General features: G+C 34.5%; 1 protein-coding gene across 1 annotated transcript; it reads left to right on the top strand.

The window, feature by feature from the left end:
* Positions 1–17,555: 17,555 nt before the first annotated feature.
* LOC127874602 (transcription factor 21-like) lies at positions 17,556–21,365 on the top strand. The gene has a single exon (XM_052419003.1). It carries the CDS (start codon positions 17,768–17,770, stop codon positions 18,422–18,424), a length of 657 nt encoding a protein of 218 aa, XP_052274963.1. The 5' UTR covers positions 17,556–17,767; the 3' UTR covers positions 18,425–21,365.
* Positions 21,366–27,643: the final 6,278 nt, after the last annotated feature.

The following is a 27,643-nucleotide window of genomic DNA, read 5'->3' as shown; positions in this document are numbered from 1 at the left end:
ATATATATATATATATATATATATTTATTTATATATATATATTTATTTATATATATAAGATTAGGGTACATGCGGTACATTCTGCGCATTACGAAATTCCGTTTGTATACAAAAGTACATGTTAGTTTTGCAGTCTACTTTGATACAAGTTTTTGTCATCTTAACAACTTCCAAACCCTTACTACGGAAATGCCTTGGTACAATACATGGGCATAAAATACCGTAGCATTGTCAATGTAAATGTGTTTATACATTGTTTATCCTTAATCAATTGTATTTTTGTTACATGACTAAACGTTGAAAACACTTATAACAGGGTTTCTGTGGTGTTTTTTTTCACGGTTGTGTCGATTAATGGTTAATATGAATTATTTGAAAATGTCGACCTGAAAAGTATGAATTTGTTTAATATAAGATTTATGTACCATCTTCACATTAAAGTATCACATATTGCACGCTTCAGGCATATTAAGATTATAAGATTTTAGTAAACAAAATATTTACGAGAAAGATACTATCTTTTATCTTAATGCCCATTATTTATATGCATGGTTTATTTGTAGTCGAAGTCACAAAATATGCATCGACTGCAGTTACAAATTATATTTGCATATTTTGTGCATTAAACAAATAGCGTTCGGCAGTATATAACTTTTTTGGATCGTCCTCTATCCAGAGTCCTCATATTAGTTAAAATAAAGTGTATGGGATTTGAGTGATGCTAACATGATATCACATATTAAATGAGCCGCGTTCGAAGAAAACTGGGCTTAATGCATTTGCGTAAAGTGTCCGCACATGCTAATCGGGGACGACACTTTCCGCTTTTATGACGTTTATCGTTTAAATGACGTCTCTTTTTAGCAAAAATCAAATTTAGGCGGAAAGTGTCGTCCCTGATTAGCCTGTGCGGACTGCACAGGCTTATTTGGGACGACACTTTACGCACATGCATTATGCTCAGTTTTTCTCAGAACACGACTCAAATCATAAAACTAAAATCACACGGACAATTTTAGTACATTAAGGATTTCACTTCTTGCATACATCTTTTAAATAACCGTATAAAACCAATACTTACGGTGTGTGCACGTATGTTCAGTGTACAACACGCATGTCTACCTATCTAGTGCACCGGTACCACGCTATAACGTACAACACGCATGTCTACCTATCTAGTGCACCGGTACCACGCTATAACGTACAACACGCATGTCTACCTATCTAGTGCACCGGTACCACGCTATAACGTACAACACGCATGTCTACCTATCTAGTGCACCGGTACCACGCTATAACGTACAACACGCATGTCTACCTATCTAGTGCACCGGTACCACGCTATAACGTACAACACGCATGTCTACCTATCTAGTGCAATCTATAAAACTTTCTGAATTTTAACAACTCTTATTTTACCACTTACCAATAAATGCTTTACTTATATACATTGCTTGTTTCTTATATGTTGACAGAGTAAATAATGTTTATGTTAATTCGGAGAATTTTGTTTCTATGAAGAAAAGCTTCAATTTCTAAGGTCAAAGGCGTGGTTAATATCTATAATAATATTTTATAATCGTTTGAATCATAAGAGGTATATACAGACTGTATATTTATTGTATTGTTCGTAATAAGTTTGAGTTCATATAACGATTGTTTTGGAACTTTGATAAATGGATTCAACGTTCTTGACACTTTTAATAGAAGCCAACTTCATTAGTTATGTGATCGATTATATTTTCCATATTCATGAGAATACGCTTCTTATTAAAAGCATTAGTTTAATTTTGTAAAGATTAAAGAAAATTACTAATTTGTCATACACTATCTATGTTGGTTAATTTATTATTTTTCATTTCCATACCTATTTGAAAACCGTTCAATGATTGATAGGCTGATATATAAACATAAAAATGGGATTTTTCGCATTTTATTATGTAAACAATTACATATCATGGTCAAGCAGTAATTTTCAGTCAGAAATTAGTATTTTCCATCGATAAGTGTCATACGACTGTTTCCTTATTTTGCCCTTCAACGGAAACTGGTGTTGATTTTTCTCATTTATTCCGTCATTTGAATTATTTGTATAAATTAACTATTTGTCATGTAACGATGTCATGATAAATTCCTGACATTTGTCATATATATTGTGTGAGCATTTCAGAAAGCCATCTCAGGAACGTTATGTCGTTAAGAATCCTATTAGGTCCATTCCTGTAAGACTTCCACCGAACATGTACTACAGTCATGTACCTAACATACAATATTCAATACAATGTTATCGTAATTTGTGTTGCTGTACTAATGCTACAGTTTTATCACATCTTACAACCTTTGGCGAATGTTGATAACAGCAGTCCATTTAGCACAGGGAAATCAACAACTGACTACTCGAGCCAATTATTATAATAATTGATTGGGTTAATATTGCCCACAACTGACCATTTCGGACACTACTGACCGCAACTGACAATTAGGGAAAATACTGACCATTTCGAACAGTACTTACTAAAAACTGAACATTCTGGTGGAAGTCGGCCCAAAGAACCTCGTCGGGAAATCTAGATCTAACCGTAAAGTTTTAGTCAACATTTTAAAGATGACTTACAAAGGTGTGCGACATTTATCGGTAATGTTGCGACATATATCGGCAGTTGAAATTTTTGCAACATTTATCGTTTAAGTTGCGTCAAATATCGTTAGTAGTATTTGCGACATTTATCGTTCCTTGCGACATGTATCGTCAATGTTGCGCCACATTTCGTAGCCTGCGACATATAACGGCGATGCGACATTAAACGGTGCTACAAACATGAAAGGCATAAACAAGTGCTCGTTTATCTTGTTTTATTTAATGATCGATCGCATGCACTTGCAAAATAGAATAGAAAAGTTGGATGTTAAATGATCAACAGTTCAATACAAACCAGAACGAAAAAACACCTATGCGCTCACAGATTTATTATAGGATTCAAAATGTATGCGCACTTGTCTCTATTTAAGGGCTTGTTTCTATTGGGTCGTAAATGACGACACCAATTCTAAACAGCAACGAAAACACACAATGCGCGCTTAAGTTCGCTGCAGTTTAACTTAAGGTAATGCAACACAATTAAACAATACAGCACAATAAATCACTACATAAATAGCAGTATGAATGAGTTACACCATGTTCGCTTCTTCCATACCACCATAAAAGGATGGATAGCTCCCAACAGATCCCTTATAAATGTTTACATTAATTGCTAATTTTTAATACGTAAATAACATTGCGGAACCGAATAATAAGCATCGGTAATATATCATTTGCAAGGTGAAACAAATCAAGTATCAGTTTTCATTTAAATATCGTTTTAAAAGTTTATTAGATTTGGTTTTCGTTTTGCATTCAGCATGCTCCGATTTAAAATTGTATGACCTTTGAAACATCTTTTAATGTTTTCTTTTTGATAAACCATCATCTTTAATAAATTTGCAAACGCTGCAAAAATAACGTAAAATACTCTATGAATTATATTGGTTCTGACAGGTAAGTCGTTGTCTGGCTGGGTTTGTTTATGGATGGTGACAATCCAGCCGTATATAATTGGCGTGTGCATACGTGTATTGAAAACTTTAAATTCGTACGATGTCGTGAAAGTCTTTTAGCAAGCAATCTAATTAATTATGAATGAGAAGCCTTTTTCTCTGCATTAAATGAATCTCTTTCAATTAAAGATTTTTTAAACCATCACTCGTGCCTTTTTTGTTCAATATTATTTACAAATGTAAACATTTTCCATTAAAATGTAATTTGTAATAAATCTCTTTATTTAAAAATGACGACTGTAATTAAATTTTAACAATAAATCGTGTTACCACATACAGTAAACTTCACGTGATATATTTGGTGGTCACTGTACACGTATTTACTTATATATGCTTGATGACCAAATAGTAGTTTGAATATTTAAACTGGGATTTTTTCACACGACAAAATGCCTGGCCCATCAGAGATGTTATATGTATCGACATAAAAAATATTATCTTATGAATCAATATAATACAGACAAAAATATTTATTGATATCTAGTACGTACTACTTTTAAGTCGATATTAAAATTCTGTTTTATGAATCGGATATTTGATCAATGAAATTAACTATTATGACATTTTTATGTGACACACATTAATAATGTTATTATAATCGATAATGTTTCATATAAGTGATGTTACCAATGTGCATTATCCGTATTATTTCATCTATTAAAATGTAACAATAATAAACTAATGTGTCATGTCATATCAACTTACATTACGATATGATCGATATGTTTGAATTTTGTTCAATTTTTCATGCTATAAAATAAAAAAGTAAAATCTACGCATATCATGGTGTTGAAAATCCTACTATTTCTACTACTACTACTACTACTACTACTACTACTACTACTACTACTACTACTACTACTACTACTACTTCTACTACTACTACTACTACTACTACTACTACTACTACTACTACTACTACTAGTACTTATACTACTACTGCTACTACTACTACTACTACTACAACTTCTACTACTACTACTACTACTACTACTACTACTACTACTACTACTACTACTACTACTATTACTACTACTACTACTACTACTACTACTACTACTACTACTACTACTACTACTACTACTACAACTACTACTACTACTACTACTACTAGTAATAATAATAATAATAATAATAATAATAATAATAATAATAATAATAATGATAATAATAATAATAATAATAATAATAATAATAATAATAATAATAATAATAATAATAATAATAATAATAAAAAATAGTCTTTCTATATTTAATTTGTGTTATCTACTTGTGGCATTTCTATCTCAAAACGAACTAAATTTACACGTTAGTCAGACTGCAACTTATAACGAATGCACGAACAATATGCTTCTTGTTCTGAGAAGACTGGGCATAATGCATGTGCGTAAAGTGTCGTCCCGGATTAGCCTGTGCAGTTCGCACAGACTAATAAGGGACGACACTTTCCACTCTAATGGTATTTTTCGTTTAAAGGAAGTCGTTTTTTACCGAAAATCTAGTTTAAGTGTCGTCCCTGATTAGCCTGTGCGGACTACACAGGCTAATATGGTATGACAGTTTACGTACATGCATTAAGCCCAGTTTTCTCAGAACAAGGCTCATATGCTTCGTGTGTGTTTGCAAAACCTAAAATATTAACTAATTAGAGTGAAAGTTTTACATAATAGTATTTTTCAAAGCAAAGGACTGTGCAATTATCAATTGTAAAGATTAACGAGGGTTTTATTTGCTAAATGTTATTATGAATATCCTACTTTCTTATATCTTAAAAATTGTGATTATTGTCATCCATTCATATTGGATATAGAACTTCTGTTTACTGTAGTTTATTAACCGCATACCTTGAACCACATCCTTAACCGGTTGAGCGTAAAGCATAGTCAGATCGAAATTCGGTTTAAATGTTTCAGTATTGTGTTACGGGTTGTATCAACAATTTGATTTAAATGTTCGTTTTTGCGTGACTTACATTCATATTGTACATTAATTTGCTTGTCTGTCCTTGATAATTCAAGCGAGAGCTCGTTTGCACCATTATTGATGTGTTCCGACTCGGTCACAAGGGTGCCAATACAGTGATTACTGGTACAATTATACACGCTCAATTACTAATAGCTAATCTAAATATTTATTTTCCCTTGTCACACATTGTTCATTACTGGCAGTTAAAATGGTTCTCATGACCTTACCACCGTACGCGTCTACTAAAATGTTCATTTTTTATATGTGTCGCGTTCTGAGAAAACTGGGCATAATGTCTGTGCGTAAAGTGTCGTCCCAGATTAGCCTGTGCAGTCCGCACAGGCTAATCAGGGACGACACTTTCCACTTTAATGGTATTTTTCGTTTAAAGAAAGTCCCTTTCAACCGAAAATCTAGTTTAAGCGGAAAGTGTCGTCCCTGATTAGCCTGTGCGGACTGCACAGGCTAATCTGGGACGACACTTTACGCACAGGCATTATGTCCAGTTTTCTCAGAACAAGACACATGAAAAACGAATGTATAACACGGTATAATGTAGTTTTCACGTCGATGAAAACTACACAAGCTTATTCGCTTGATTTGTGTTTTCAGAATAAACAATATATTAGTGTGCAGTATCTTATTCATTCCAGTCAACTGTGGTATTAAATTGACATTTAAAAGTAAATGTAAACTTTTATTAACTGAGAAGTTACAACGTGACGCCTTCGTTTGTCAACTGAGATTTTACTTACTCTAAAACACTTAGGGAATAAAAGCCTACACGTAAACACGCATTATAGGACAGTCCAATGTGTTATTGTTTATTGGCATCATTTGTGATACTGAAGGTCTTATGTTGATACTTTCCCATACGTTGTATATGTAATGCTGGTTCATTCATGTTTCACATGCATCGCGGAGGTCGTTCCAGAACTAACTTACACATTTAGCCATTCCTTGTTTGACCATTATATAACGTTATGTGCATGTACACACTTTCAATATAACAGTGCTGTTACAAATATAAAAACATTTATTTTGTTGTAATCATTTTGCTATCTCAACATATTTCAACAAGAAATTGGGGCATGGCGGTGGCGAGTTTTACGAACGATATGTTGTACATAAGTTATAGCATAATTTAATGGCAATGATTGTTTTCCGCACCATTGTACTTACCGTTTATTTAACTCTCAACTTAAGAAAATAAAACCCCAATGATAAGAACTGAAAGCCAATCATGAAATTTAGATCATGTTTCTCCTTTATATTAAATCTTCTCAACTACAGAAAATCACCCCATCGAATTCGAAACAGTTTCCGCTCCTTCAATGGCAAAGTGATCGTGTCATAAAAAGTAAAATGTATCACATTACCCCTGATATAAATTACGCCAAATGACTTTGTCCTCCAATATCGCGCTGAAATCGGAATACCTGTTGCCAAGTTGTCTCGGCGTATTTAGTTACAACAAGATTTTTAATCTGCCCTGGTTTTGTTGCCACATTTTTTTTTATTATAAATGCTTAAGCAATTAAACGTCAAATAATTTGTTACAAAATTTGTTAAAAAGGGTAACTAAGTACAACGGAAACATTATTAAAAATTAATATTATCGGTGTATATCAATTTACCACATGAAAACATATTTTTGTTATAATTCATGCGTAATTTAAATTACCTGTTAATATTTTGATAAGCTCTCAACGTACCTGCTAGATTGGACTTTACCTTTTGCAAAATGTATTAAACCTATAAGTATTAGATTTAGCGTCGAAGGATTCCATTTCAAGCGATCAAACATTAATATGTGTAAATTAAACAACCGCTCTCCCAAAGTGTGTCCTTTTTGTGATTGTGTACGGCAAGTTCGACAACAAACAGAGTTCGGAGCCTTTTAACAGATTTTGGCATGTATTAAAGTTAGTCATAAAATACTTTATATTGATAAATGTAAACATTGGATCTAAAAAGCTCCAGTAAAAAATCAAGAATAAAAAAAAATGAAAAAAAAGTAACCCTCAACAGGGCTCGAACCACTGACCCCTGGAGTAAAAAGTCTCCCACTTAGACAACTCGTCCACCCGTGCTCATACAATGAGCGATGTATTTGATACTTTATATAAGCAATCCTCGTAGTTTCACAAAATTTAACGACAACAACAGAACTCTCCAAATTATTCAATCGTTTCGCGTTGCAACGCTTTATACTTTTCAGGTGTTTAAATCGTCAAAAGATGCATATTATGGCTATTTTAGAGCATGGTAAATGTTCAGTATTATTGTTTACTTACATATATTAGAACTTAAATGAAAATGTGCGAATCTGAAACATTTTTTTTAATTTGTCAATTTACCAAAACGTGAAAAGGCCCCTTTAAGTTATTTAAGATAATACCAATTTCTGTGTCGCCAAATCTATCTTTATAACATAAAGTCATCAAATTTTAAGAAAATTTAAGAAAAACTGTTTTCCTTTCGTAAATAACTGTTACATAAACACCGATATACATTCATCATTTGCAGAATAAAGTGGAAAAGTTAACTTTTGAAACGTAACTCAGGTTGGCGTGCACAGAACTTTCGTCACGCGACTTTAACCTTTCGTCATGGCGAGCGATTTAGGAGGCACCTAATACGCAGTCAAAAGTGGTGTCGCTCACGAAATGCGGTATTAAAATAAGTATGTTTATCTATGAAATATATATATGCATGATGATGTGGCTGTATAAATATGTCAGTTCGTTCGTTTTATCCACAAAGAAAACAATATCTCAACTGCTCAAAGCCTCACAAGACTGAAATATGACAACACTGATGGGGGATACGTTTTACTGCATTATTATGTCTCAATAGGATTAGATAACGTGTAGTTAAAAATTTGAAATACGAATTCAACATAAGATGTGACACAATGCGTGTATTAAGTTACTTAAATACCCACAGTAAACGCATAGTTTGCAGTTGTATAAGCCTTATTAAAAGTCTTATAAACGAGATATGATCTGCTTCGCCAAAATTATTTTACGACCACGTGCCACATTTTTATCGTTAGTGTGTATACATGGACTACGCCTGTCCCTCTTTTTAAGGCTCTATGTCATTGGCATGAATACTTGAGATGTTTAACGGAGTACAATTCACAGTTTAATAAATATCAAAACAAAATACGTTACTGCAAACATGTACATGTAGTCATAAATATAAATTGCGTCCCTTCCTCGCCTCAACTGAAAAATATGTTAATACGTGTTCACCACACTTAGTATTATTGCTGAAGCTGGTGCAATAGCAGAATATTATGTTCGTGTTAGTGAAATTATTTCATTTTGTTAAATACCCATTTATGTGTGGAACATATTATAACGTCGTTGCGACAGTACATGTAAATTAATGCAGTCGTATCTAGTTGCGCCTCGCTCTGGAACAACGGGGCTTCATGCATTTACGTAAAATGTCGTCCGAGATCAGCCTGTGAAGTTCGAACAGGCTAAACAGGGACGACAATGTTCGCCTAAACTGAATTTTCGCTAAAACAAGAAAATTCTTTTAAATGAAAAATACTATAAAGGCGGAGGCTACCTAGAGCGACGCATATATTTGCTTTTGGGGCGATTCGATGCTGCTGTTCAAACTTACGTTGGCAGCGGTGTTTACAATGGTTTAACATATGAATTACTTTCACATATTGCATTATGCTCTCAATGTGCTTGTTTAATAACGCTTCAGATACATGTACTTGCATTCGTAAAACAATGTGAGTCGTGTTCTGAAAAAACATGGCATAATACATGTGCGTAAAGTGTCGTCCCAGATTAGCCTTTGCAGTCCGCACATGCTCATCAAGGATGACACTTTCCGCTTTTATGACATTTCTCGTTAAATGAAGTCTCTTCTAAGCAAAAATCCAATTAAGGCGGAAAGTGTCGTCACTGATTAGCCTGTGCGGACTGCACAGGCTAATCTGGGACGACACTTTACGCACATGCATAATGCCCAGTTTTCTTAAAACGCGACTCATGTTCATTCATATATGTCCATGATGTTTGTTCGGAGAAGAACGTTTATATTGTGTACTTACAGAAACCACAAGACCGCCACACACGGCGATAAAGCTCCACATATAGATCTCTGATTTAAGTCATCGAACAATAAACGACCTGGAGCGGAACGATGAATGAAAGTAGTTATGTTGGCAATAGACACCTGGGTGATTTATTGTGACAAGAAAATTATGAATGAAATTGTTTGCTCCTTGTTCACATTAATACACAAATGAAGCGTGATTGTTCAATATAGTTTTACTACCAAATGATGCGAGAATGAGTTGTGAACTGTTTGAAGTTATACAATAATTTACGTCGCTGATACGAATACGACGTTTTAGGTTGAACGAGTGTGTCTCCCCTGCCCAATTTATGTTGACGGTGTGTTCTAAACGCTATTTTGTCTCTAGAGAAGTTTGATGCAATATACATAAAAAATATACTTTGGGGTCAAAGGTATATACCACAGTATAATGCATATTAAAGAAATAACTCAATTTATGCTGGAAAATTTTTGAGCATTTTTATTAGGTTATACAAATCACATTCAATTACTCTTAATGTATTTTCTGAAAACCAAATTATATTAACCATTTGCGTTGAAATGGCTCCCTTAGCGGCGACTTGTTATGAATTCATTTCAATCAAAAGACGCCACATGTATCGTCATCCGTGCATATACAAAATCTCGATACATATTAAGCGGATTGTAAATGAAATGATAGCACACAGTGGCTCCCATAGTGTCCTATTCAATTTAAGGGGTCAACAAAATGTCTGTGATGTAAGCAAGGCGGTCTATCACCTTCCCTCTAATCGTGTACCTTAACAAATGGTGCGAGAATAGTTTGATACATGTTGCGTAGTGGCGCGGAGACAAAATTTCGATGAACTCACCAAATGTTCACACTTTCAGGTATTTTTATTTGATCAGTTTCCATTGAATCAATTTGTTTCTTCACCTGCATAAAAGTAAAAGAAAAACTATTTTGAAAAAAAATGTCATAACCAAATTTATTTTATGGAGACCATTCAAGTACAGGCTTTTATTTATTATTTAGACTGCCGTTATTAGGCCAAAGCTTTGCACATACAGCATTTGAAGTCTGTAAAAAATATATTAACATAGATAAATAGCTATGCGGTAATTACAACAAGAATGCACTACAGGTATACAAAAAAGAAAAAGAAAGAAAGAAAAAACAACAACAACAAAATACCTGTACATAATTGGTCGCATCTCTCGCCAAGGATGTTGTTTTTGTTGTTCAAGGAAAGTAAAGTCGCACAGAAAAAAGATACAAAATACGATCTACTACTTATGGAAAGATATGAATACGTTACAAACTAAGTGGTACATTGTATTTGAATGGTAATAAACATATAAATGTAAATATACAGTATTTGTAATAGACTTAATTGTTTCAGATTTGATGGAATACGTTTTCGGCGAAGTTTGCAGTAATTGTGATATTCGCTTAGTTTTAAATATATAAAGGGTTTTTTACTCTCCATTGGCAGTACCGGTAATTTGTATAAATTTGAACACGGCTAATGGGCATATTAAAACACATTTCATAAAACATTTATAAACATTACTGCAAGTATGTACCATTCGTAACATCCGTGTTTTGCGCCATAAAATTACTAGTTAAGTTGACATTAGATTGCTTAGCTCATAAAACATACAGTCTGCAGACGTCGACATAATGCTTTTTAAACCTACCTAGATGTAATGTATACTTAACGACTCGAAAACAGTAAAATATGAACCCCATTTGCGATCACAAAAAGTAGATACCTTTGATGTAAAAGAATGAAATAATATAATTTGGTTGTTTTATATGTATCCGTGTATGAAATCAGACAAGCTAATTACCCAAGTAATTCTAGTTACAGAAATGTGGCTTTATATCCGAATATCATAAACTGAGTTCAAGCAATAAAAGCGAAATATCATTAATATCATATATTTATGCTAGTGTTGTCGACACATTGAAGTAAAAAAGAATCCATGTGTCAGACATTCTACGAATTTATGTATGTTTCCCAATATTGGTCACTGGTAAAACAATGCAGATTAGAGAATATGTATCTTTTTTAACGTTTGCAATGTTTTGCTTGATAAAGTTACTTTTCAAGAATATCTATTTTTGTTTCAGAGTAAGAAGGTACGTTATACATTCAATACTATGGAGTTCCGGTGAATTGTATCATACTCGGTGAAGCGACATCGCATTCTACTCACCCTGTGGACTCGTGGGAAATACCATCACACAATCCACTCATACGATACACCCCGCCGGAGCACCATAGTTCATATGTATACCTTAAAATACTGAAAATCAAAATTAACCATTCTCGCGAAACAGTTTGCGTTTTTTTGCCTGCATTTACTGCGTTTGACATCTCTCACATAATTGTCAAAATGCACATCAGGCTTAAAGTTGTTAATACAGGTGTCTTCTGAACGAACGTTATTACGCTGTAATTATTCGTGACATCGAAGCTGTATGCAAGTCTTATGTTTCATCGAAGTGAATAGGGAACTCAAATTCTGTATTATGTGTCAACGCCCTGTGAAATGTTACACCTGTAATGATTGGAATAGCCATGTCTCGAGATGCACACAGCAGCCCATATGGAATAAAGAGACATACGTAAAAACTAAATACGGTAATCAGACTATCAAGGTTTATTAAATATCTCATTTACAAAATTTGCCAAATCCAATTAATGAGAATCCATCGTTATATTTTCATCATTGCATTTAATCATTTCTGTATACGCTCCGTTATGCTAAAAAAAGAATGACACGGAACGACAAAAAATTTATTTGGTAGCAAATCGAGGGAAAGTACGATTGTGATAATATGTACACTGGTTGAAACTACACCGGCTCTATTGTTGACATAACCATTCGCATGACGTCAAATGTGTATCGGATCGTAGTGTAATATTTGATCATAAAAGCAGCATGATGCGTACGGGATAAGTTCTGGCCTAGAAACGAGGACAGGAATAATGGATCACCAGCACTATTCAGGAGAACAATCATTGCAAAAATTCAGATAGTCTTTCAGTAAGGAAAGTGACCAATGCCCTAATCAATCCATAAAACACAAACATAGACATAAAATGATGTCATCGAATAGGAACTGGCCATGCAAATTGTTTTGGGTTTAACCCATTTATGCCTAGCGTCTAGAAAAAAGGCCTTGGCAAACAGCGTAGACCCAGATGAGACGCCGCATAAACAAATTATAGCACGCTGACAATCCGCATGGTAACATGATGATGGAAATGGCTGTCCGATATCACTCAACTGATTCTATCTGATCTGGCTACTATATTGTGTTTGTTAATGAATGTATATCAAATTTAGATCTCCCCCAAAACTCCACGCACTGGTTCTACCATGGAAGCAGTCTCAAGAGCGTTTCAATTAGCTGAAATATTGAGTCATGTTCTGAGAAAACTGGGCATAATGCATGTGCGTAAAGTTTCGTCCCAGATTAGCCCGTGCAGTCCGCACAGGCTAAACAGGGACGACACTTTCCGCCTAAATTGGATTTTTGCTAAGAAGAGACTTCATTTAAACGAAAAATGTCATAAAAGCGGAAAGTGTCGTCCCTGATTAGCCTGTGCGGATTGCACAGGCTAATCTGGGACGACACTTTACGCACATGCATTATGCCCATTTTCCTCAGCACACGTTTCAATTAGCTGTCAATCGAGCTGGTATTAATAAGTTCAAACTATTTATTTTATCAATTCATTTCATATTAAGTATTAACTTTAGATTGAGCTATGCTTGTATCATGGGTAAATAGCTGTGCACTCGTTCTTGTAAGTGTAAAGATTCTTGCAAAGAATGTTTCTCGTAAGAATTTTTGCTTTTTTAAAGAAGTCGGTTTGCGTTTAGTGTCCATACTAGATCCAACAAAAAGCCATCATTTCGTTGTATCGGGAGCGAACTAAAGGGGGTTACAACCAGAGCTCCAGATAAGGATTTAATCTAAAGGGTATTTCACACCCTGATATTATTGTTAAAGCGTATTTTACTCCTTTGTTTCAGTCATAAAGGGTATTTAGGAATATTTAGGGGTATTTTCCATTTGCATAGAAAACTGACGAAGTAAATGGTCGCTTAAAACGTCCATTTTTTTTCACAAATATGATGGGCCGCAATTTTATTGCAATCGTACAATGTATTTTGATTGACTTACTTTTGATTCAAAGGTTAACTTACACTTAAAACTCAACCGGATTATTGGTTATACCGGTTACGCATTTTAATCGATTTAAAATACGTACCAAGATTTGTATTGCGTTTTTTATTTATTTTTTCAATGCGTAAATACGCAGATACGACTCGTTCACGTTATCTGACGAAAAACTCATACTCATCAAAACTAATTTAAGTATCAATATCAAGTTCAATTATGCACATATCTGCGTTCCGTCCTCTCTGCAGGAGACAAGGCCGTTGAAAAGGACGGCCACAGAATTGTATTCCGTATGTACCTTCAGACACTTAAGTAGTAAGAAGATCAAAACCTTCGTAGAGTGGCTGTTGAAATATTATTAATAGCGATCAAAATCAGGGCCATCGTATTAAACATCATATCTATAAATCTTAAATGCTCGATAACATTATCCAATACACCGTGTTGAATGTCGTCTTAATATGATACTTCTTGCGTTCCCTTCACTTAATTTCAATCTGGCGCCTATTTAGACTGTAAGTTGCAAAGATTACATGGAGTAATTGATATTTCAATTCAGCTTTTAATTGTCAATGTCTAATCTTTGATATCGATTCCTTGATAACGCCAAACAAGATTGCCGTTTAAGTAATCGACCTTTATTTATCAATGCCGTTGTATTTTTCATGTTTTGACAGCAATATATTCAGGACACTAATTCTCTTACTTAGTGAAATTTTGGCCACCGCGGTCGGTCTTCTTCAATAAATTACAGAATGTTTTGTTGAAAATAAACATGTCCGCGATAAAATATTACACTTTGCACTTAAAGATTCCAATTATTATTAAGTCTGTTGTGTGAATTATTGTTTAAATTACATTGTTAACATATATGTATGTATATTCTATAATAGGTATTGCCATGTTTCAGTTTGTTTACAAAATACACATTTATACAAGTTGTTGTACATCGTTTAAAACTTAATTTAAAACATTTCATCGATTTGGTGAATGTTTGAGTTGACAGTTTTCACGCTGTATTTTGTTATTCGCTCATAAATACTGTAACTTTCCTTTCATATCACTAAGAATAAAATCTCTATGTTGTCTCACATACAATCTGAATTATTACATATTTTTATATTTGATTTATATCTGCTCAACTTTTCGGAAGAGTCGTTTTTCTGACGTAGGTCAAGCGATGAATTATAGTAACGCTGGCTTAAATTTAATAAAAGTAAAAACCGTAAATATAATACAAAGGGCCAACATTAAAAGCATCAATAACAATATAACAATGCTGCTTTGATGTTTTGAACGTTTTCTTAGTAATACAATTAGGTAATAAATATGCTGACACGCTGTATTTAAACGTGGGAAAAGAATGGTAAATATTGCTAGTAAAACAAGATCAAAACGTTTTCTTCATGTTTATCATAAGTATACGCTATGGAGTATATTATGTTATTCATATAATTCGAGTAATAAAATGTAGATGTTGTAATATTATAACAGCTTTTCGGTGTTGAGGGTACAATACAGGCGTAGCAGCAGAAGCAGTAACATCGGCGGCAGCGGTAGCAGTGGTACAAGTAATCGAAATGGTTGTTATTGGCATAGAAGTACTATGTGTGATTCGTTTTATTTGAAAAGGAGAAAAACCTGAATGAGTGGAATCAGCAGCATTAACGGTAGTAGTAGATGTATTGATACAAGTTGTGACAATAGTAAAGTATTATTTACTACAGCAATATAAAACCCGTTAAAACAAACCAGTAATGCCGTATCGTAAATCGATGCTCTTATACGATGAAGACAACATAACGAAACAAAGGTCGCCGTGGCGTAGTGGATATGGTGTCCGCCTAGCGATCGGTAGGTAACGGGTTCGATCCCCACTGTGACAGCGTTCTTTAGATCTCTCCAAAGACACCAAGGAAATGGACTCGAGAGCGTTTCATAAAAGCCTTAGTCATGTTATGCAATCGAGCTTAAATAAATAGGTTCAAAAAACGAATCAAACAAACCTGACCATTTACGTGTAGTGCAGAAATGTTAGCGTATTACGAAAGTGGTTTTTATTCGGTTAGTGCCGAAATCCGCCCCATATACAGGATTAGCCCAGTAGGCATCTCATCAGGTCCAGTATTTACGATTATATCGTATTGTTTGCAAAATACAAGTAATGCTTATTACCTGAATAAACACTCCTAATGCCACAGGTATTTACCGCTACGTAGGAAAGACTTATAAAATTCCCACTGAGATTTAGCACTTTATTCTTTAAAAGTGCATTAAACGGACTTGTGCACCGATGTTATTATTTTAAATAATGTTATATTAAACGATTTATAATACAAAATAAAGCACATTATTTAGGTTTTGTTTTAAAATATGTAATTAGATAAGCCCTGCTGTTGAGTCGCGCATTTTGATTAGGTTTGGCAAAGCCATGGCGCCACAATTATCTCCCCATTCGTGTAATTTGATCACAACACACACAAGTTCATATTGGCATCGCTATCAAACGATTGATACATTTGGCGACCGGGCGACACTGCTGGATATAGGAGACAATACCCTGCAGAACTTCACGGGTTCTTTACATTTTCAGTACGAAGCCCTTAGGTTTTATCTCACATTAAACTAAAACATAAATTTAGTTAATTGGTTTTAAATGGATCTTTTCACGGTTTGGTAAAATGATAAAATTGAAAAAGTTATTTCAGATTCGCAAATTTTCATTTTAGTTATGATATTTGTGAGGAAACAGTATTACTGAACATTTACCATGGTCTAATATAGCGAATATTTGCATCTTTTGATGATTTAAAAACCAAACAATTATAAAGCGTTGCAACGCGAAACGATTGAATAATTTGGAGAGTTCTGTTGTTGTCGTTAAATTTTGTGAAACTACGAAGATTGCTGATATAATGCATAAAATACAAGTATGCTTGGCAGAATAGCCGAGCGGGCTAATGCGTTTTTACTCCAGGTTACTCCAGGACTCCGGGGGTCACTGGTTCGAGTCCAGCTGCGGCTACTTTTTTTCCTATTTTAAATTTTATTCTTGATTTTTTACTGGAGCTTTTAAGATCCAATGTTTACATTTATCAATATAAAGCATTTGATGACTTATTTCAAAACATGCCAAAAACTGTGAAAAGGCCCCTTTAATACAGATCTTGTTAAAGTGGGTCTTTAGTAGCCTTATTTTCAAGATTTGAATTCTGTATTAATAAATTGTAACCGACTGACGAAAATATGCATTTTTAGGCAAAATATAATGCACTATAGTTTAAAATTACCGTTTTAAAGTGGAGCATAGAATTTAAAAGCGCTGCAGTTTCGTAAAGCTAGCGAATCGTGCTCTGAATTGTGAACATAATTTTAACGCTTTTCACATGATTAGCAGAACAATTCACATATTTTTTTCGGCACGCACCCAAGATATTATACGTAATAACTGCATTCATATTTTGTTGCGAAAGCAGCTTTAAGTGTGGATGAAAAACTTTCGTGAATGAAAATTGTAACTATAGGGCGCATTTAATCCTCGAAGTAAAAAGCTACCGAGGCGAATCATGTTAACCGCTGAATGGTTTAAATTATCCTGCTCGAATATCCTTAATTTATGGGCATGAGCGGGAGGCGGTGTCAATTTTGATTGGATGGATGTAAAATGAAAAGTATACGGACATATTCGGTGTTGACAGTGTTTAAATAACTATGTAAGTTAACTTCTTATGTAGTGCAGACATAGGCGGTATTGAACCACGATGTACAACACACTTAAGTGTAACCGATCCGTCGCGAGATTCATTTAAGTAACTTACTTTGGTCAAAAGACAAGGCTGCGTACTTGTGGATTTTAAAAAGCCGTCATTTTTTCGGGCTTATTTTGGATAGTTGTTCTGTCTTTTGAATTGCCTGCCTGAGAAGTCATAAATGGAAACAGGCAACAATGTTCCGGGAAGTGCAATGGTGACCGAGGGTTCAGGCGTTCCCGACACGATTGCGAGTGAGGAGGACCTAGCAAAACTTGACGAAATCGACGTGGACACGTTAAAGTCGAAATACAACCCAGAGTACAATTTGCGCAAGAAAACAATAGTCAACCGATTGAAGACGGAGAAAAAGAAGCAACTGCCAAGAACGCCGAAACCAAAAACGTCCCCTGCTCCGCTGAGCAAGTACCGGAGACGTGCCGCAAATGCGAGGGAGCGGGGGCGTATGGAAGATATAAACAATGCGTTCGAAACACTAAAAGGCGTTCTCCCGAATATTGAAGAGGGGCCAAACTTCAAAATGACAAAGATCACAACGTTACGGCTCGCGATGAACTACATTTCCGCTCTTAAAGACATGCTTGGTCACCCCACCGATAGCGACGACGCTGTCTCAGACCTCACCGGAGAGTTAACTTCCGACCTCAACTCGGACGGCGACTCCACCGGAACCCCCAGCGTCTCGTCCGCAGACGACGCGTGTCTGAGTCCGGACTCTGTCGACGGGAATTTCTTGACAATGGATTTTCTTTCCGATGTGAAACTGGATGATTTCGAAACCGTCGACACTGAAAATATACTACTGGACTGCACGTAATAAGGAGTATTGTTTCGAAATTCTGAAATTAAAATGTTCGATTCATAATGTATGATAGAGACCCAAAAGGTACTGAAATTATGAATGTTTTTGTTTTCCTTTAGATCGGCTATAGTCGTATGAAACATAAGGTAACATGTATTAAACATGTGGTTTACTTTTTTTATACAGATTCTATGTAAACAAGAACAGTTTTCTTTTCATCTATTAAACGATTACAATGTTGTTTTTCAACCATTTTTGCGGTTTTGTCCCGGGCTATGTTCACTGACAGATTAATAGTGTATTTTCAAAGAAAACAAGATAGATGGTGTTGCTTAATAGAATGGCGTAAATGATGCGCCTACGGCTAGAAACCACTAATTGTTTAACGGTTCAACACCAATATCAATACTGAATTACTGTTATGTTTCACCTTGACATCAGATAACAACTTATCTCATTGTTTCGTTAAAACGTCCAATAAGTGCTCATTATGCATTCCATTGTAAAGTTACTTCATATGCAATTATCAAGATTAAAACTTCATTGCAGATTGAGCCATACACATTATGCACCGGTTTGAAACCCAAACACGTTTACTCGTAAATTTTATCAGACGATAAAAATCGGTCACTTGGAAATTGTTAAACGCTCCCTCTTGTATTAGAGACAGGTTTTATATTCAAATTCAATTCAAGCGCTATCCATCCAAAACTTATTTTGCAGGCGAACTTTATTTTAAGTCGTTTCATTACCAGTACACAGCGGGGGTATTTAAGCGGCTTTAAACGAAGCCGCGCTTTCAATATACGTTTTGCAAGTAGATGTGTTTAACTGGGTGAAATCTAATATCATTCAAATTATTCGAAACACATCTCATGCCATTTTTAGGTATTCATAAAATAAAGTCTCACGTTTTTCTCCATTTATGACATTATAATGAACTGGTAAAATGGGATATTTTTTTACAGTTTTACTGGAATCTTTTTTATGTTTCTTATAATTTATCACCTAGTTATTTATTGGGTATCCAATTACATAACAACTGTCTCTTTTGTTAACGTCAACATTCTTTGTTTTTTTAAATGTTACTCGATTTTCAGTTTGCTAATGAAAACGTTTTATTTTATTAATCACATCATTTGGTTTTAACTCTTCTCTTAAGCAATTAGTCGATACATTACCAACCCGTAGTGGATACAAATCAATGTAAGTTCAAGTATGCTCATAAAAAATTTCAAGCCGTACCTACCTCGACATCCTTTTGCATTTATTTCTTATAAAATGCATAAAAACTCATGTTTTAAAACATGTTTTCATCTGTAAAATCGTATAGTTTGTATACCTTTCCACCGCCATTAAGTCATTTGTTATACATTCATTTCATATAATTAAACTTACAATTTTCAAGCAACTGAGAACAGCTTTCTGATGGCTATTGAAAACATCGGCTTTCAATAATTAACATTTACTGCAATTCAATATGCGTTGTTTCAATTTTGCGATTTTATTATTTGCTTAAACAAAACCTCAATGAATTTAAGGCGTTTAACAGATGTGAATTTAATGGTAATGCTGAATGCCATGCCTGCAATCTGGATGGATTGCACATCCCCTCATAGTTTTAAGTAAAACACTTGCAGGGTTGAGACAAGCTATGAAACAAAACGAATACATAAATAAAATGAATAATACAAACTGACAAGTTACGTTGCATGTGGTACATTTTCTCATTAATAACATTTTATTTTGTAAATTATATATGTCATAAAGTGACGGCAACACAAATGTGGTCTTGTAGATAAAACAATGCTGTTTTGTGTTATGTAATCCACAGGCTGTATTGGGATCTTTCGTTTGTTTGTATATGAGTTTGTTTAATACTTTTTTCCATTTTTTTTCTATTTTTGCACCAATTTCTTTTTCGTTTTTGTAACTGAGGTTACTTAGCCAGTAATTCATTTGTACATACGCATGGTTTTGCAAGAATTTGCATGTATTTAAACACCTCTTAATCTTTATTGTTGTCAGTTAAATATGTCTCATTTGTGTTATGGTGTAATGCGTACTTGATTTGTTTGGAAAACGTAAATCATGTTCACGTCATATAAACATCTTTGTGCCTATCGGTAACGTCGTTTGTACTTTGAAAGTTGGTTTCAAATGTGAATAAGGCGATACTCAATTAAGTGAGGTGACAACATGGAATTGTAGAGTAGTTTTGGATGCATAATAGCACGTAATAATATTGTATTTTGCATATAGCCTGTTCATTTTCAGTCAATGCTGAAATTTCACCAGATCATGTTGTTTTCATTGAATGTTCATGTGATTGTGTGAAAACATGAACACATACACCTCAAGAAACCCATTTATTTTATTCATGATTGCATTTTTATCACGGTAATTCAAATATAGATTTTCCATGTTGTTTTCGAAAATCGTTCAAACATTACAAAATTCTTAATTACCACTGACAAAACGTGTCCCTAAGTTCATAGAGCAAACAGTTCAATATTTTAATGTCAGTATTATCTATGACCTGTACATGATTTATTGCTAATTTTCTTAACCATTCTAATCAATTTGGTTCTAACGTTGTATTATGGATGAAATATGCCTGTAATTTGTTTCAACCGTACTGCCGTTTTATCAATAATAATTGTAAAGGGCTGAAAGGGTCTGTTAGCAATAAGGCAATAAAAACGGCGTAAAACCGTCACTTATGATGACCCATGACAAGTTAAGTGTGATTTGAAAACGTGTTCGTTGTACAATTATGAATGCAAGCACATTAATATGGGACATTATAAACAAACGCCCTTTTTCGCATTTATTTTTGTCAAAATAGTTTGTTTTTCATTTCATTCTCCATGATTGAGCTTCATCTTATATGTTTTATTGTGTTATGTCGTTAAAGATATTTATGTTAAGAAATAAAATTATGTTTTGTTTTGAAGTCTTCTTGATATGTTATTACTCTGTGTTCCCACATTGACAATGTGAAGCAGGCCAAACACACACACACAAAAACACCCGATGTACAAATGCAAATTCATTAGGAAACACGTAGATATATTGCAGCCCATTTCCGAAACACATGATGTGTAATATAACATGATGACTGCAATGCAATTGAACTTGTAGGTGTATCAAAAGAGCATGTTTGCGATACTTAGCTCGTCTAAGACACCGCGTTTCATTTATGTCGAAAGGACAGTCCGATTAGTGAACACACGATCGAAATTAGAACATTAGTGCAAATGGGTCTTACAATATGTGACCTTAAACTGACCCAGAAAACAAAAATATAAACGGCAATGTTCAGTCATGCAAATGTAGGTGTATCAAAAGAGCATATTTGCGTTACTTAGCTCGTCTAAGACACTGCGTTTCATTTATGTAGAGAGGACAGTCCGATTAGTGAACACATGATTGAAAATAAAACATAAGTGCAAAAGGGTCTTTCAATATGTGACCTTAAACTGATCCAGCGCGCATTAATATATAATAGTTAATGTGCAGTTATGCAAATACTTAAACTTTCGGAATATATCCTTTATTTACAGTAGGGATTAAACAGAAAATATGGTGTGCATTCATACCGAAGTAAACTTATGATGCCACGCAGTTAGAATCTTATAATTGGCACCTACATGTCAACCACGTTTGTACTTTTTCGCGCATAATATAGCTGCAAACTGCGGAATTCTTCTTCTTTTATTATGCCTTTAATTCAGATAGACACGCCGACTATCGGCACAAACGAAGTCATGCGCCGCTTGTTCTCCAAACTGCAATAAAAGTGCCTTGCACAGATCTGTCCCTAAGGCCTTCTTGTAGTGGTCAGGACTTCAGCTATTGTTTTATCGTAATGATTGCTCATCATTTAAATAAAAAGCGTTCCATTGCCGGTGTGCACACATTGGCGCAGTACATCTACAGCATTTGTTTATTTTCTCTTTTTTTTATCGTCGTAGGAGACTTTTCTATCAAAGCCGTAGAGCGTCTCTCGTCCTTGGATTTTCCGTTTGAGTAACCCTTTTCCTATCTCTAACCCTTTCAGTGCGGGAACCGAATTTTGAAGGCCTTTGCAAACAGTTTGGATCCAATTGAGACGCCACAGAACGTGGCGTCTCATCAGGATCAAAACTGTTTGCTATTCTGATAATATTATTTGAAAAAAATCGAAGAAAATGCTTATTTTAGAAATTAAGCAGACGACATTTTAGCAGACGACAAATTTCCCAGCATGCAAAGGGCTAAGCCTCGATGAGAGGCGGCTCATGTTAATGTGGCCTCTTCCATCAACTTATCCAGCCTTGGAAGCCTTGTCAGGAGTTCGCTTGCAAAGCACTCCGCGTAATAAAAGCGCTAACATCTCCACACCAAATTTCCAGATCAGGATGTTCATGTCATGACCCGTTCGGACTTGGTTATAGGTATATTGGACTTAAATGTTGCTCAGTGACTTGCGCAAGTTCCTTTTATGGAGAAATCATGCCGGTTACACCAAGATGCACATACACTAACAATTCTTGTTAACAGAACTTACCAGCATCTGCTCTCTGATTTGGATAGCTGTATACACATTCAATAAAACGTTTATTCTTCACATGTACTGTATGTCGTCCTACTTTCAAAACATTCAATTTGATCTACTTGTCGAACAATGTGGACACGAATCTGCGATCAACGTATATCCGGAATGAAAGAAGCGCTGTATCGACACATGCATACACATTTGTGAGGAATTCCGGGTATTACCCAACAAATCAACATCGACTTACATATGATGCATGAGCAGAAAGTGGCTGCAGGTGCGCGTAATCGCCAATGACCTGTGCCGTGTTTTCCCGGAAGACCATTCTTCTTGTTATTAATGGAGATTCTGGTGCGTGCCAGATCTTATCATAGCGGTGAAGAATGTGCATACAATAAAACATAGAAAACCCGCGATTCATTCATAAACGCACTGTTTGAGTTATGGATTCAGCATTAAGTTGTGCTCGATTTCCCTGTTTACATTACTTGACTAATTATGTGACCCACTGACTGAAGAATTTAAAACGCACTGTAGTGCCAATTGATATATTCTGCATATTATTTGTTAAGCAGAATTCACACAAAGTCAAATGTTTATGAATTTGGTTGAATGCAGGAATGGAATTACAACATAAATTTAATGACAAAACGGTGTGCTCCTTGTCTTTATTTAGTAAAGAAATACACAACATTGTTATGTTCAACTTTAGTGAAAATATTTAAGAAATGACTTAAAGTAACAATCACGCTCAAAAATATCGAATATTTCGTAAAATAAAGCTAACCCATAAAAAAATCAATGTTCCTTTTAGCAAAATGCAAAATTTCAACGTTAGATGTTGTCTGGTAGAATTGATTTAACGAGATACAAAATGCTCGTTTTTATTTTTTTGTGGCCACAAAAAATTCCATTTATATCTCCCGTGAAATATCCGAACATTTACGGACGAACACGAGATTGGATACGGTAAGCGTCGAAAGCATGACGTAGCTCTCATGAATAATCATTCTGTGAAATCAAAATGAATTATGGGTAACTGGAACTTATCGAATGCGAAAATGGCTTGTATAAAATATGCAAATGAACGCAACCTGAATGAATCCGATCCTGAAGGAAAGCGAAAGTAGATTACATCGTGGAACGATATTTAGATATTTAGATGCTTAAAACTTGCCGAATGCTTGTAATATAACGTTTTTGCATCAAAGTTACTTGTTTTTAGGGTCTTCCTATTGTAATTAACCATCGTATGGCACTACTTGTTGTCGCGTGTTTTTATATAGCATAATACAGTAGCCGTATGTATTGGTGAGCGTGATAGTGAATTTAAGATGTTTCGGAAATACGAGCCCAGATTTTAGCGACGGGCAGTAAGGCAAACCAAAATACAATGAACCTGATGCAGTTAGAAATGCAAATAACGAACGATTCGGTTTTATCTTTTTGTTTGAACATAATCCATTAAAGCTGCCTCATTGTATTATTGTTTTGAGATTGCTCATTTTAACTAAGTTAATCATATTATTTACCATGTAATGTTGACAACAGCGACGAATTATTAACCCAGTTATGCCTAGCGTCTAAAAAAAAGGCCTTGGCAAACAGCGTTGACCCAGATGAGACGCCGCATCATGCGGCGTCTCATCTGGGTCTGCGCTGTTTGCTAAAAGGAATTTCTGTATGAAATATTCTAAAAAAAGAAATAAATATACTTCCCTAATTTTGGAAATAAATTGATCCAATTTAGAAGGATGAGAGAGTCTATTAGGCATAAATGGTTTAAGTTAATTATTCACTTTATAAATATACGTATTCTAATTACTCACATAAACCAGTGTTGCTATTATCAGCATATATAAGCGTTCTCATTGTATTTGCCGTACCAGTCATTAATTTTGCAATATAGAGCATGGCGATGACTGCCACGGCGATACATTACATTTATTAACCCATTTATTCCTAGTGGACTCTCCCATACTTGTAAACTGGACCAATTTATTTTCAAAATTAGGGATGTCTAGTATATTTATTTCTATATTTAGAATATTTCTTACAGAAATTCATTTAAGCAGACAGCGCAGACCCAGATGAGACGCCGCATCATGCGGCGTCTCATCTGGGTCTACGCTGTTTGCCAAGGCCTTTTTTTCTAGATGCTAGGCATGAATGGGTTAATGTTTGAATGTCAAATATACAAGAAATATAGCAATTGGTAATTGTTCTTTATATATCTTTTGCGTACATCTCTTTTGTTAATGCATAGGTAAGGTCATTACGAAAGTTTAATGTCATACATTAGCTGTGATAGTTTAAAATTATGACAAAACACTTCACCTTATTAAACCATTCCATATCTTCAACTAGCATGCGTATTGTAAAGCAAACAATAAACTGGAGAATTGTATAAAGACTAAAATTATTGTTCTTATCAAATTCTTCTTCTCACGGAATATCAACTGTATACATAAAATGGCCAGGACTAGGATCAGCGCCGTATACACGTCAATATAAAAATTACTGGTTAAAATTTGTTACAAGGCAAGCCGAACCTCAAATTTAGCAAAAAATTAAATACAAACGAAATGTGCGTCTTATACAATTTCAATCAAATAACCTATGCAGACAGAAAACATAATGCCAAAGCGTGACGCGGGAATCAGACACATCATAAACAATTGTAGGGTACTAATTTCGACAGATATCTATTAAAAAGATTATGTAATAGGTTTAAACGTTTATAGTAAGCACAGAAATTAGGTACATCAAATATCTAAGAATCAAGTTTACGACGTATCAACAGCAAATTAACGCATTAGGATGGCAAAAAAGCTATCGTAAATATACTAATCCACATAACAAAAAAGAAGCCATTGTGAAGCCAAAATAGTACCCAAGGAGCATATTTGAATTAGTGTTTAATGTATTCGTATACGTATGATCATCGTACTTGAAAAATCTTGTTTAAATACAATAAAATCAATGTAGAATAAATATTTCTACAGCACAGTTACTACTTAAAAGGATACGAGCGGAATTATAAAGTTTGAAATGAAGACTTACAAATATTGCTAATGACCGTCAGCTCACCTCAGGTTAGCGCTTACACCATTTCCAAATATTGGTTTACTTTCTGAACAAACGCGGCACATTGGTTAAACATATAAACTGTTCAAAGCGTGAAAAGGAATTCTCTATCTGACATTTACATATGTCTGTTTACAAACGCATTATGACGTTTACTAGCATATTTTACACCCTCAATTAATGCTTTGATGTGATAATAGCTTCCACCCATTATTCACTAATACAACACTACGGTTTACGTGTCTTTAACCTTAAGAAACTCACACCACGCATGTGAAAAAGCAGTTTTTCAATTATTACAACATTAACACATTTTGAAACGGAATAACGACAAAGAGATACATTTCATATATCAAAATGCATCATTATGCCACCAGAATATTTCTTCCCTTTACGAAGAAACGTTTGGAAAGGTTTTTATAAAAAAATTGTATCAAACTTGTTAAATATTCCAACATGCCAGTTGAATGTTCCAACATGCTTTATGATAATTCCATCATGCCCGTTGATTATTCCATCATACTTGATGGCTTTCCAACATTCCGGTTGATTATTTCAACATGCTTGCTGGCTATTCGAACATGACGGTTGATTATTCCAACATGCTTTTTGACTATTCTAACATGCCTGTTGATTATTTATTCCAATATGCTTTTGTGACTATTCCAACATGCCTGTTGACTATTCCAACCTGCTTGATGACTATTCCAACATTCATGTTGATTATTCAAACATGCTTGATTACTATTCCAACATGCTTGATTACTATTCCAACATGTCTGTTGATTATTCCAACATCCTTGATGATTATTCCAACATGCTTTTTGACTATTCCAACATGCCTGTTGATAATTCCAACATGCTTTTTATTATTCCAACATGTCTGTTGATTATTCCAACATGTCTATTCCAACATGTTTGTTGGTTATTCCAACATGCTTTTTGATTTTTTGAACATTCCTTTTGATTAACATGCTTGATAATTATTCCAACATGCTTGATGATCATTCCAGCATGCCTGTTGATTATTGCAACATGCTTGATGACTATTCCAACATGTCTGTTGATTATTACAACATGCTTGATGACTATTCCAACATGTCTGTTGATTATTACAACATGCTTGATGACTCTTCCAACATGCCGTTGACTAATCAAACATACTTGATGAATATTCCAAATTGCTTGATGACTATTCCAACATGCATTTTGACTTTTCCAACATGCTTGATGACTATTCCGACATAAAGTTTTATTCTTCCAACATGCTTGATGACTGTTCCAACATGCCGTTGACTAATCAAACACACTTGACGCCTATTCCAAATTGTCTGATAACTATCCAAATGCTTGAAGATTATTTCAACAGGCAACATGACTAAAGTAAGTTATCGCTATATTTATTTTCTGAAAACACTTTGTAAAATCAAGTCCAATGAACATTACATAAAAAACGCCAACCAATTGTAGTTTAACATTTAAATTAATGTTTTATTTTACTAGCAGTTAGAAATAATTTGCACATTGTCATTGAATATCAGCAAACAAGCAAGTCATTGTGGTCTATGTTGTTGTTTATTTGAAAATGACACAACATAAACAAATTT

This window comes from Dreissena polymorpha, chromosome 3 (genome assembly GCF_020536995.1).
Source record: "Dreissena polymorpha isolate Duluth1 chromosome 3, UMN_Dpol_1.0, whole genome shotgun sequence".
Classification (NCBI taxonomy): Eukaryota; Metazoa; Mollusca; class Bivalvia; order Myida; family Dreissenidae; genus Dreissena; species Dreissena polymorpha.
Note: the sequence above shows the minus strand (reverse complement) of the source record. Positions and strands in the feature narration are given on the sequence as shown.